At 38.7% G+C, this 13,083-nt stretch overlaps 1 protein-coding gene across 1 annotated transcript in view; it reads left to right on the forward strand.

The window, feature by feature from the left end:
- LOC115477722 (nesprin-2-like) overlaps positions 1-13,083 on the forward strand; it is a 359,728-nt gene that overhangs the window by 40,712 nt on the left and 305,933 nt on the right. The window contains exons 13-16 of the mRNA XM_030214775.1: positions 1,452-1,786; positions 3,886-4,030; positions 6,970-7,188; positions 9,498-9,757. Coding sequence (XP_030070635.1) covers positions 1,452-1,786; positions 3,886-4,030; positions 6,970-7,188; positions 9,498-9,757 — 959 coding nt within the window. The remainder of the gene's footprint in view (positions 1-1,451; positions 1,787-3,885; positions 4,031-6,969; positions 7,189-9,497; positions 9,758-13,083) is intronic.

Below are 13,083 nucleotides of genomic sequence, written 5' to 3' on the forward strand. Positions count from 1 at the left end.
GCAGAAATCGAGGAAAAGTGAAGCTATGAACATTTACACTTTTTCCCAAGCAGGTGTAAATGTTCACACATAAAATAAATGTGAACGCACGTATTTCAATAAAATACAAGCACAAATTTGATCCAGCTATGCTTTATCTAAATTCAGTTCCTGAAAACACCTGCTACAGATTTGAGTACAAATATGTATGTTTTGGTTATCATTTTCTCTTTCGTTCTTGAGCATCAGGGGCACCAGAGCATGGCTGTTTCGTCAGTCATTTCATTTTTAAAATTGGGGGCTATCCTTTCTCACTGAAGATGGGTTGGATCTATGAGGGCACTAGGTTTAAAATGGGGTATGGGGAGGGATGACAAATGCTTTTTATCAATATTAAGACTCCGCATTTAAATGCTGGCTGTGGCATTTGAAGTTGCATCCGAATTTTCAGCACCAAATTGCTGCTGAGTATTTGGGTACACTGGCAACAACTGCTCCTGTCTGGATAAAAGAGATGTTTAGAACTGGTATCTGAATAACTAAACAGATACCTTAGGACAGGCTATTTGCTATTCTAATTTATCCGCTTATTATCCAGATACCAGTGCTAATTACCGTCTGTTCTCACTGTGTTCCATCTCACTCCAGCAGTATCCAGATAGCACCAGAGTGGTCTATAGTGATTTTTCAGTGACATTACACCTGGATTCTATATGTGGTGACTAAAGTTGCACACGCAATTCAGTGCACATTGGTGATTTGCGCGCACAACTTAATTGATTAATGAGCCAATTAGCGCCAGTAATAATTGGCTACTAACAAGCAATTATTGGTGTTAATTGGCCTTAATAGGGATTTACATGCAGATTGTGTTCTATAATGATCCACACATAAATCCTAAGGTGTATTTTTGGGTGGGCATTTCTATGAATTACACACATTCTTTTAGAGTACGCCCAATCCATGCCCAATTTAGGTGCTATCAGATACATCTGCTTTCAGCACGTGTAAATGCAAGAAACTTAAGTTGGACATGGATTAGGTGCTTTGGTGCTATTCTGTAAACTGTGGATGCCTTTTATAGAATACTGCTGAATGTATAATTTTTTTCCACATCAATTTTGTTGACGTGATTTACTGAATCTAGTCCTATCTGAATAATGCTGCTGAAAATTCATGAATGGCCCTGGTCAGTGGGACTTATCTAGACAGCAGGTGCTGCTACCAGGATAAATCCTTTTAAATATATGTCTCTTGTTGTTTTATAAGTACCTTATGGTGAAATATGTTGGAGAGGCACATAAGCAATTGGACTAAATAAATCCATTTTTTCATTTGTGTGGAATTGTTACAGAGAGCTAGACAGTAATCTAAACACTGTTTGGCAGATGCAATGGAAAATAACATTTAAAATTACAAAATATTTGCTAATGCTTGTATTGTTCACGTACCTTTATGTTTAAATTTTACAGAATTCTCTTAATGAAACACTTAAGACTATTAAAAAGCATGAAAAAGCAGCTCAAAGGGCTGCTAAGCTCCTCAATGAGTTTGAAGCCAATGTGCTCATAAATAAAGTGGACCTTGATGTCCTTGAGCATTCACCCTTGCAGTCTCTCCTGAATTCTGAGCCACAGAAGGAGCAGTTTGAGTCCACAGTGGCAGAACTACAGGAAGTAACCTGCCAGCTGGAAAAGATATGCAACCCAACAGCTAAACAGCAGCTTCAGAGTATCTTACAAGAGGTTACTAGGAAGCAGATACACTTGACAGAAGACTCTGAAAGATACAATGCTGACTTAACGAGGTAGGATATTATGTGAGTGGTGTCTGATATTACATCATTGACTAATGTTGTGGCACAAATGTGTGTTACTGGAGGAAAAAGCCTCGAGACAACTCCTCTTACATGCAAACAAATGCTTTAAACGGAGTTGGACTTCCTCATCATCGGCTGAAAAAACCTCCAGATGTTATAAATAGAACTATAAAGCTTTTCGCGACCGCCGGCTACACTGAGCAGAGATAACTTGGGATGTGATCCTGATGCAGATAGGACTCGAAACGCTGGCCGCCGTAGATCACAGCCAACGTTCACAGCCAATGCCTGTAGTCTAGACGCAAAGTTCAAGACCGTTGATGGACATAAAAAGCTAAGTAGAAAAGCTTTATAGTTCTATTTATAACATCTGGAGGTTTTTTCAGCCGATGATGCGGAAGTCCAACTCCGTTTAAAGCATTTGTTTGCATGTAAGAGGAGTTTTCTCGAGGCTTTTTCCTCCAGTAAAACACACTTGTTCCACAACATTTGTCAACCCTGTTTTGCTCTTTTGAATCATTTGAATTTGTACAGTGGTTGAACCCTGAGTTTACTGTTGAATCTTGATTGATATTACATCATAACATAGTAAAAGAAAGCAGATAAAGATTTAATTGGTCTAGCCAATCTGCCCAGTTGAAATTTGTTCACTTTGATTTGATCTTCCTATAGAATCCCATATGAAACTCAGAGTTTTGTAGTCCTCTTTTCTCCACTGCTTTCCATTGGCCCTAAGACCTGTACAGAGAAGGGTGACCAAAATGATTAAGGGGATGAAGTGACTTTCATATGAGGAAGACTAGGGAGGTTGGGTCTCTTCAGCCTGGAGAAGAGATGGGTAAAATGAGATAATGATAGTCTACAGAATCCTGAGAGGAGTGGAGTGGAATGGGTAAATATGAATTGATTGTTTACTTTTTCAAAAAGTATGAAGAGGGAATGGGGACTTGATATGCTGCCATTCTGTGGTGGTTTACATATTATATACAGGTATATATTTGTTCCTGGGGAAATGGAGGGTTAAGTGACTTGCCCAAAGTCACAAGGAGCTGCAGTGGGAATTGAACCCAGTTCCCCAGGATTAAAGTCCACTGCACTAACCACTAGGCTACTCCTCCACTAGGAGGCACACCATGAAATTACTAAGTAGTACATTTAAAACAAATTGGGGGATATATTTTATCACTCAAAGCTCTGAAGCTTTTTGCTGTAGGATGTGTTAAAAGGTTTGGACAAATTCCTGGAAGTAAAGTCATAAACTATTCTAAAGTTGATCAGGGGAAAATCATTGCTTATTCTTGGGGTAAAGTAGCATGGAGTCTTGCTTCTTTTTGGGATCTTGCCAGGTACTTGTGAAACCTGGTGTAAATTCTCGTGTCTAAATTAGGCACAGATTGGCCTTATTCTGTAACAGTGCACGCAAATTCCAGGACCACCCCTGACCTGCCCATGCCCCTTCCATGGCTTCACCCCTTTTTGGATCCATGTGGAAAATTTTATGCACGCATCTTTATAGAATAGTGACTATAAAGATGTGCGTAAAGCTCAATTATTGCCAATTAGTACCAATAATTGTTTTAGCACCCAATTATCGGTACTAATTGGCTCATTTAGCAATTAAATTGTATTCACAAGTTGGATGCACGCCCAAATTTGTGTGTGCAATTTTGAGCACCATATATAGAATTAGGGGGTTAAATGATACTATTTATATGTCAGGATAACTTTGAAATAAGGCACTGGGATTCTGCTAGGTACTTGTGACCTGGGTTGGCCACTGTTGGCAGCAGGATATTGGGCTAGATGGACTGTTCATTTGATCCAGTATGGCAATTCTTATATTCTTTATATATTGTACATTTTAACCTGTAAACCACCTTGAACCCTAAGAAGAGGTTTGAATGCCTACTTAAAATTAAATCTGTTTTCTGCCTATCAAAGTCCATAACAAAAATTACTACTCATAGTAACTTTGAAAGAAAACCTATTGCTGTGGTACAGATCCCAGAGCAGAAAATATATGCCCTTTGTGAACATCATGTCATCAACGTGAAATCTGTTAATAACATTTTATTGTGTCTTTACAGATACTTTGAAAAATACCAGCGCTACAAAGAAACCAAGCAAAACATTTGTGCAAATTTGAGTATTTTGGAAAAGACGCTCAGAGAATCTTTTTCCCGAACATCAAAGTCTTATAAAGACGCTCTTCAACAGTTAGAACAAAGCAAGGCAAGTTTCTGATAAGTTGTTGACACAAAACAGAACGTTGGCACAGCTAACTTGAAAGTCAACTATTCTTAAATTGTTTTCCAAATTTTCTTAAAATGTAGCAACCCAACTTTCCAAGTAGAAGATAATTTGGTTGATATTCAAAAGCACTTACTTGGACAGCATTGCATGCTAACTACATAAGTTCTCTTTTTGAATGGATAAATCATGTGCTAACTACATACATTCTCTGTTGATGAATGGTTATATTTTGTCATTACAAGCTGATACATTTTAAATAAATGAAAGGCCAGGGATGCTCCATGGTTTGGCTAGAAGTTATTACAATAGCAGCAATATTCAGTTGCCATCTGGATAAGTTTGTGTGATTGAGTGGACCAGATAACCATTAGTCTTAACTTTAAATGAATAACCTTTAACATATTCATTTAAATTTAGGGCCACATATTCAGCAGTCAAACCTAAACCATCAGGTTGACTGAAAGTCCACTTAAAGATATCCAAATTACTTATCCAGATATCTTTAATCAGTAGTTGCCGCGCTGAATATTGACCACGTACTTTCTATCATATTTTTTCAAATAGTAGAAATTAATTCAACAGTACAGGGTGCAAACTTGTTAATTTATTAGTGAACTCTCAGAATGCAAATTTATGCAGCAACAGAAAAAAGTAGATCACAAGGATTAAACTTTAAAAATGTGTAGGGGTATTTTTGATGTGACTTCTAAGTCGGACTTTGGACGTTTTGCGCTAAACCTCCCAAATCCGATTAGGAAATATGGCCATTTTCGAAACCGCAAAACATTTATCTTGTTTTTTTTGAAAATACTGTTTGTAACAAGGTTTTGTGCTCTTTGTGCTTATTTTTTCAGGCCATTTAAAAAAAAAAAAAAAAAAAAAGTACAAGTGAAAAAACAAAGAAAATCAAGCCATTACTTTTTACTTAGTAGTAAAAAATTCATTTTAGGAGCTGTACATTATTACTTATACTTTAGTTTTTTTGTTTTTTTTTATAAGACTTTCTACTTTTACTTCCCTACTTTTGAAGCCAATACTTTTACTTTTTACTTAAGTACTTTTAAAAAGTAACGGACCCATCACTACTTGAATATGTGATGAAGTGGCTCAGTGATGAAGTATCAGGTGATGAAATACCTGCATCGTATATAATGAGTCGTAGCAGTGGTGTATCTAGGTTGGCTGCCACTCGGATCGGGTCACCACTATGGTCCCCGATGCATCACCCCCCTCTCCCAGAGGCGCATCACCCCCTCTCACAGAAGTACATCACCCTGTCTCCTAGAAGCGCATCACCCACCTCCCCCCTGAAGCGCATCATCCTCACCACCTGGGTGTACACGGAGCAGTTCCACGGCTGTCAGCTCCACCAGTCCCCTGCCCTGGAACATGAAGTGATGTCATAGGGGGCAGAGAACTGGTGGAGCCGACAGCCATGTGACTGCTCCGTGCACCCCTTTGCTGCCTGCAACTGGGGTGGACTTCCCCACCCATGGTACGCTACTGAAACCTAGTCACTAATAACCCGGGTTAGGTTTAAACAATTTTTATTGATGATTCAACATTCTTAACAGAACCAATAATGTGACCATGGAAAAATACAACGCATTTGAGCATATTCATCTATATCTTTTATCATCAATGGTTTTATCATTCCCCCCCCCCTTACAACCAGATCTCCATAGCCAACACTTAGACAGATATTTTGCCACATGAATATTCAATATAACATTGATATGTCCCAAATACGCTGCTCATACATTCTTTGTGCTTGCCTTATCATAAAACCCTCTCTCCACCCCCCCCCCCCCTCATCCCCAATAACTACCGGGAATGCAGAGAAACTTTCATTAACTCTACACCTCATTAAGCATAAGCAATACATGTCACTAGTATCTGACAGTCCGGCCATGTGTTTTTCCAGAAATAAACCTGTGTTCTAAGACCTAGAAGTTTGAGGAGACTTTCCCCCTCTCCTTTCTGTAGGTCATTATTAATAACCCGGGTTAACAGTAACATAATCTGTATTAACGGTAGCCCAGGTTGATAACTTCCCCCCTTATCTTCTTAGAGCAATATTTAATGCCAGCTGGTTACATTTCACCAAGTAACTCTCATTGCACAAATAGCAGGCCTCTGTATGCTCATATTTTGAACAGGTAGATTTGGCTGGATATTCAGCCACACCATTAGCATGGCAAGCAGGACCGAACTTTCCTGCAGAAATAAGCTAGTTATTTACCTAGCTATCCGTTTGACTGGTTTGTGTTTTTCAACCTCCCAGTCGCACATGTGCCTTTTGTACAATAGTATGATATGCAAAATTCAAATGTTCATACAGAAAGGTGTATAGTCCTGATTTTCAGACAATTCTAATTCACAGCTTTATACAAAATTTTATTTTAGCATCCATCATAATTAACATATTGGAGCCGGTTTACACGTCCCACATCCCATTACAAGGATTACAATATTTGTTCAAAGATCTTTCATGTAAACTCCCTTTATTTAGAGGAAGATACTTGTGAATTGACTCTGATGTTTTCAATTTGGCAATCTATATTTGGTTTTTAATACAGAACAATTTACAATTCTACAACTTATAACTGAATTTTGAAGAGCATTGGTGAACTTTGTCCTTGTGCAACTTTTTGAAGGAATTTTTTTTATCATAGATGTTTTTAAATAAAATTTTATTTAAAGCCATGAATTTTTGATATTCTTGTGTATTTGTGAATGTAATGGTGAGTTTGTAGGCCGTGTCACTATGTTTCAAATTTAAATGTTCAACCATTTCTAGGGCAATAGAATTTTAGGATAATGGAATCTGCAAAAAATTGAGACCAATCTAAACTAAAGCAAGAGTGCTTTTAAACATTGATGTAATCTGCCAATATTTTGTATTTATTGTTTAATAGGCCTTGGTCATCAAAACTGAATCTATTAAAGAGGACTTAACGAAGCTTAGACAGGATTCAAGAGACATCTGTGCAGTGTGTAAAGAACGTGACAGTTTACTTGTCATGAAAACAGTCTCAGTTTTATGGGATAGATGGCTCTACTTGCTGGAGACTGCTAAAGAATGGGAAGTGACTTGTGAAGAAGTGAAACAACATTGGAAGTTTGTCAATGAAGAAGTGAGTGATTTATACTGTAAATGTTTTTGTCTAATTTGTCCAAAAAGTTGTGTAACTTGTGTTTTCATTGCTTCCTGTGTTACCTTACTTAGGGGCCCTTTTACCAAGCCATGATAGGGCTACTTTGGGCTTGGCACTCGGCGATTCGGCCCTACCACCGGGCTAACGTGAGAGCCCATCCCACCGCGTGGCATTTCTTGCACCAAAAAATTATTTTTTATTTTTAGCACCTGAGACTTACCCGGTGGTAATCGGGCAGTGCTGCACATGGCTCAGTTACTTCTAGGTTAGCCCTGGAGCGAGGCGGTAATGGCTCCCCCTGGAAATGGCTGCATGGCAAGTGTTACACTACCATTTCCATCTTTAAAAGGAAAAAAGTCCTTTAGAGGCCTCAACACGTGGCAAACTCGCACACAAGATGCCACCACAGGGGTCCTTTGACCACTGCTTAGTAAAAGGACCCCTTAGTCAGCCTTTTTGTCGTAACATGTATGGTGGTCATTATCAATGTAAATAATCAAATAAAATTGTACACTTTAATAAAGTTTCCTTCCCTAAGGTCATGTAACCTTCTGCTTATTGCAGTATTTATGCAGTACTTTGGGTATATTGATGTGTGCCCTCATCGATTTATAAAAAAAAAACTTTATCTGATTATCTGCTTTAGTAGCAGATCAAAAAAGTGAACACCCACCCTTTGATAAGCAGATGAATAGTGAGATTGTGTGTCCTTTCCTGTTCATAGTGGTGTCCTCAGTTTTGGTTTTTCCACTCTGCCGACCAGACATGAAACAAAGCGTTTCTGTACATAATTTTTCTAGTTCAGTTTATTCATGAACTTGCTGTACCACCTTTCAATAAACACATCAAGATGGTTTATAATAATTTATTAGAACAATAGATATAAAACAGAAAAAAAACTAAGGGCCTCTTTTACTAAATTGTGCTAGTGATTCCAATGCAGTTATAACAGCTGATGTTTGAATCTAAAGGAAAGATATGCAGGCAGGGGTGTCCTAGAAGCTGGGGACCCTTATACCATAACTTACACTAGACGTCCAAGCTATTCATGCCTGCATAGCATGCATATGACATATAAAAAGGTGCTACCTTTTTTCCCTTGCACAGTTGAATTTTATAGCTGTTCGATTTAGGACTTCCTTTGAAATGATTCTCAGCATAAATTTCAAACTTGTATCCAAGAAGAATGATCATCAAATATAAAAGGAAGGAGGAGGCTTAAAGACACAATATAGGTAGAAACAGTAAAATATGAGATACAAAATATTCCTAAAAATTATCATCAACAGCTATTTCAGCCAATCAATAGCCTTGAAATGATGTGCAAACTAAATTAAAAAACAAACCTGTAACATAGAAGATGACAGCATGAAAGGATGAATTGACCTATCCACTACGCCTAGCTGCCTCTGTCCACACTGCTAAGGCTGTATACCAGCTGTCAGCAGTAGAACATGTAAATATCATACACAGATCTAAAATTGCTGCTTGCTGATATTGATATCCTCAAAAAACCAAACTAGCAGTTCCGTAGTGTCTATATTGAATAGGGGGGAAAGTCTCAACTGCTGCGGCAACAACTCACAATCATTGATTGCGCACAGAAAAAAAGTCATCATAGACTGGAAACCCCCCCCCCCCCCCCCCCGTAGATTATATTTTCTTTACTGTTTTAATTCTTTCAGATCTGTTCATGCATCACATCCTCATGTGTCAAAATCTTTTATGAAGTCAAAAGATTAGTTAAACAAATAAACTTATCTTTCTATTGTGAACCCCAGATTGCGTGCTGAATCAGAAAGATAGGTTTATTTGTTTAACTAATCTTTTGACTTCATAAAAGATTTTGACACATGAACAGATCTGAAAGAATTAAAACAGTAAAGAAAATGTAACCTACGGGGGGGGGTTTCAGTCTAAGATGACTTTTTTCTGCGTGCAGTCAATGAGTGTGATTTGTTGACGCAGCAGCTGAGACTTTTCCCCCTATTCAATATAGACACTACGGAACTGCTAGTTTGGTTTTTTGAGAACAGTAGAACATGGCCACATGTAAGATTTACTGTCCAGGACAGTTTTTGCTGTCTTTCTGCATATCAGTCATCATTTTGTATAAAGGAACATACAAGATCTCTATTTAGTTCATCCCCAGCATCCTCCCTTCTTATGTCCAAACACAAAACCAGCTTCCTAAGCCTACTGAGCAGCCTGCCAGACAGACCCATCTACATGAGTTTCTGCTAGGTCTTCTAGTAATGTCTTAATTTCTCTCTGTTCTATTTATTTAGATTGAGCGGGAAATGATAATTCTGGACAATTTTCATGAAGAGCTCCCTGGTGGTTCTGAAGACCTGGTTAGGAAAGATGCACTTCTGGAGTCACTGGCATGCATTAACCGATATGAGGAGAACATAGCAAGGCAAGAGCTGCTGCTGCTTTTGTTGCTTCACCATGTGAAAGTCATATGGGCCACGTCTGAAAACTCGGAGGAAACTAAAGCACTTCCTGCAGTGCAGGATATTCAGTCTATGGAAGAGAAATGCAAAAAGTAAGTTGTAGGTAATGAGGGATGAAGGTTAAGGAGGGGCACTCTGTTTAGTAGAATTTGTATTGGCTATTTTAGAGAGTATTTTCAAAACTTTTATGTTAACTTAAGGGATTTGGATTCAGCTCACATCCTTTTTTTTTTTTACAGTAGTAGCTTAAGGTGAGTCACATTCTGTTACACCAGTGCCCCGATGCTCAGAAGCAAACGCGGGTGCTAGAGGCCATTAGCGCCCAACTAGCGCCTGCATTAGTGATCACAGAATGCTCAAGGGCTGTAGCGTGGGAAACAATGAGCGCACCAAAGATTAGCGCAAATAGCATGCTAATGCAGTCAAATGGATGTTAACGAGGTCTTTTCCTATTCCTTCCCAATTCTCAGAGAACAGCGCACAAAACAAAGCTGCCCTTACTGCTGAAAAAATAATGCCAACTTGGAGCAGGCCTTAGGGTGTTTGAAGAGAGGATTTCTCACATTTAATTTTGAAGCAGAAAGAAGCCTATGCAAGCCCCTAAGCACCTGCAGTATGAAACAAATGTGCGTGAGTCCAAGCAAACCTGAACGTGAAAGCACACATTGGTGCCTGTTTCCTGTGTTTAAATATAAGCCTTACAAGTAAAAAAACAAAACAAAAAAAAAGAATTGAAAAGCTTACATTTAATGGCGCAGAAAACAGATGCCAGTTTGTGCTTCATGTTCGGATTTGCCTGGCGCATGTGCACAGGAGCTGGCCTTACTGGAAAACTCTTCTGCACATGCACCAAGAATGTCCCCCCCCCCTCCTTGCTTTCCCTTTAACAGCGCACATCTAAATTGTGTACTATTTCCTTTGAGCATTGGCGAGCTAATTTTCTGCGCTGTTCTGGTGGTATAGTTTCTATGCTGTTGGCTTATTGCAGGAGTTCTGACCATCAGGGCCCAGGTTTTTGTCTGTCCCCTGGTGCTTATATTCTAAGAAGTCCCTTTACTGAAGTGTTTTTTAGCACTTAACACATGGTTAATGTGCAAAAACAAGCTAATGTGCACTGCAAGTGCATTAAGACGTTTTGCGGTTGTTTGCCTGTTATCTCATGATAAACTGCACATTAATGAATTTCTCAGAACTTCTCAGGGTCGTGGCATGGAAATATCCAGTTAGTGCTTGCCACATGCTAACTGGCTAACGTACAGTTAAAGCAGGAGCACTTAGCAACCTGAATAAGAAAATACTACAAATGCCTCTACTAATTGCTGTGTTAGATTTGTAGCTAATGCATGGTAAAATCCTGCATTAAGCTGTATTAACTGCAAATCTTAACATACTTTAGTAAAGGGGCACCTAAGTTGTACCCGAGGAAAAGTAAGGTTAAGTGACTTGCTGGAGATCACAAGGAACAGCATTGGAATCTGAAGTCTAGTTTCCTTTGCCTATGGGGAAAGGCTAAAGCAGCTAAGGCTCTTCAGCTTGGAGAAAAAACAGCTGGGGCGAGATATGATAGAGGTGTAGAAAATAATGACTGGAGAATATAGCTGGCCAAATAGATATTCAATGCTGGCCAGCTAAGTTCATAGCAGCCAAAGATAATCCTGTTATTGACGTGGCCAGATTTGGCTGCAAAACTTAGCTGGCAATCTGCTGAAAATCAGCAGATAGCTGGTTATATCATGTGATATAACCATTTATCCGCTAAGTGCTAGCTGTCGATATTCAGCGGGAGCTATCGCTGGGTAGCCAGCTAAGTATCATTTAACCGGCCAGATGCTGTTCCTGGCTGGTTAAGTGGTTTTGAATATCAACCAATAAGACTCTTAAGTAGTGCAGTTGCTGAATTAATTGTCATTGATTATGTTCAATATATTTTGGGTGGATCGTGCACCCAATGAGTCAGGGGTCTCAGGTTATGTGGATCAAATGGGTCATGGATGAGCCGGTGTGCTGTAAGACAAGGGGAGGAAACAAGATATAATAAATGTTGGGCTTGATATTCAGCTGGCAGCGCTCAGCTCTTTGCTGATTGCTGCCAGCGTTAAACCCAGAAATTTAACGCTGAGCCATGTCCAAGCTTTGGCATAGAATTTCCAGTTTGTGGAGCCAGCTAATGCATAGCCGGTTAAGTGTGATATTCAGCACTTAACTGAATATGGGGCATCACATAAAGATAGGACTGACTGTTATGTGGTCCTGTTTATGCAGTTAACCTGGCTGGTAAAGTGCTGAAGTTTAGCATTTAACCGCTGAAGTGCTGACTCCACCCCCGGAACACCCTCAAAATAGCCGTTTTCAGTTTATTGCTAACCACTAATTTTCAGCAGCACTAATAGGTTAAGTGCCACTGAAAATTAGTGGTTAGCCTCGAACAGGTGGTTTAACTGGCTAGGAACAGTTTCAGCCGGTTAAATCACTTTGAATAATGACCCGATCATTTATAGCCTGACTTGAAAAAAAAAAAACGTCTCCACAAAACAGTAACCAGTTTATCCAGAGTGAATGACCAGGCAAAAGTCAGCAAAAAGTACACAAAAATGCTTTCTAAAAATGTTTTTCCTGTTTTTAATTTCTTATTTCTTATAACAATGTCATTACCTTCTCAGCTGCACAGCAGATCTGTGTTGAACCACATTTGCAGTCATTCACTCCTTTTATTTCAAAGCTAAAATCTACTTTTCAGTTCTTTTACTAAGATCATTGTGATACCAGTGCTGTGGTGATAAATTGAGTCAATGTGAACTCCCCTGATTAAAGCTTTAATTGGTTCATTGGCCCCTGTTGAAATTTTTTAAGGATCTCGGTACATGTTTTTATATAGCTAATTTTGAAATTTTGTGAATAAAATTAATTGTAAGGACTCTTTAGGTTGTTCAAGTATATGATGCCTTCATAAAGAAAAAGAAGGAAAAAGAAAAATACTTTTTGAGAAGCCATTTCTGTACAAATTATTTAGAAGCTTTTCTGGTGACTTTGGATAAATTGATTACTGTTTTGTGAATTGTTTTTTTTCTGTAGCTCATGTTATAATTGATATTTTTGATCATTTGTTTCCTTCCCTTGTTTGGCTGCTTGTAGCTAGAGCTTTAAGGTACATTAACATGTTGGTGTGTGTTAATGGCATTAATTCATTAACTTTACCACATTTCCCATTTTTTGTAATGGGCCTTCTTTTCTAATAATATGCGTTAATGAAATTAGCATATGCTAATGGAGTATCACACATGAATAGCTAGCTGTACAGGAACTGGTAGAACCATCTCACTGCATCTATAGGCTTCAGTTTGAATTTTTCTAACCATAGGACAAAACCCAGTGCAATTTTAGTCCATCCCTAATGGTGTAGAAACATCTGGTTACTCTG

The sequence above is a fragment of the Microcaecilia unicolor genome, chromosome 9, assembly GCF_901765095.1.
Source record: "Microcaecilia unicolor chromosome 9, aMicUni1.1, whole genome shotgun sequence".
Classification (NCBI taxonomy): Eukaryota; Metazoa; Chordata; class Amphibia; order Gymnophiona; family Siphonopidae; genus Microcaecilia; species Microcaecilia unicolor.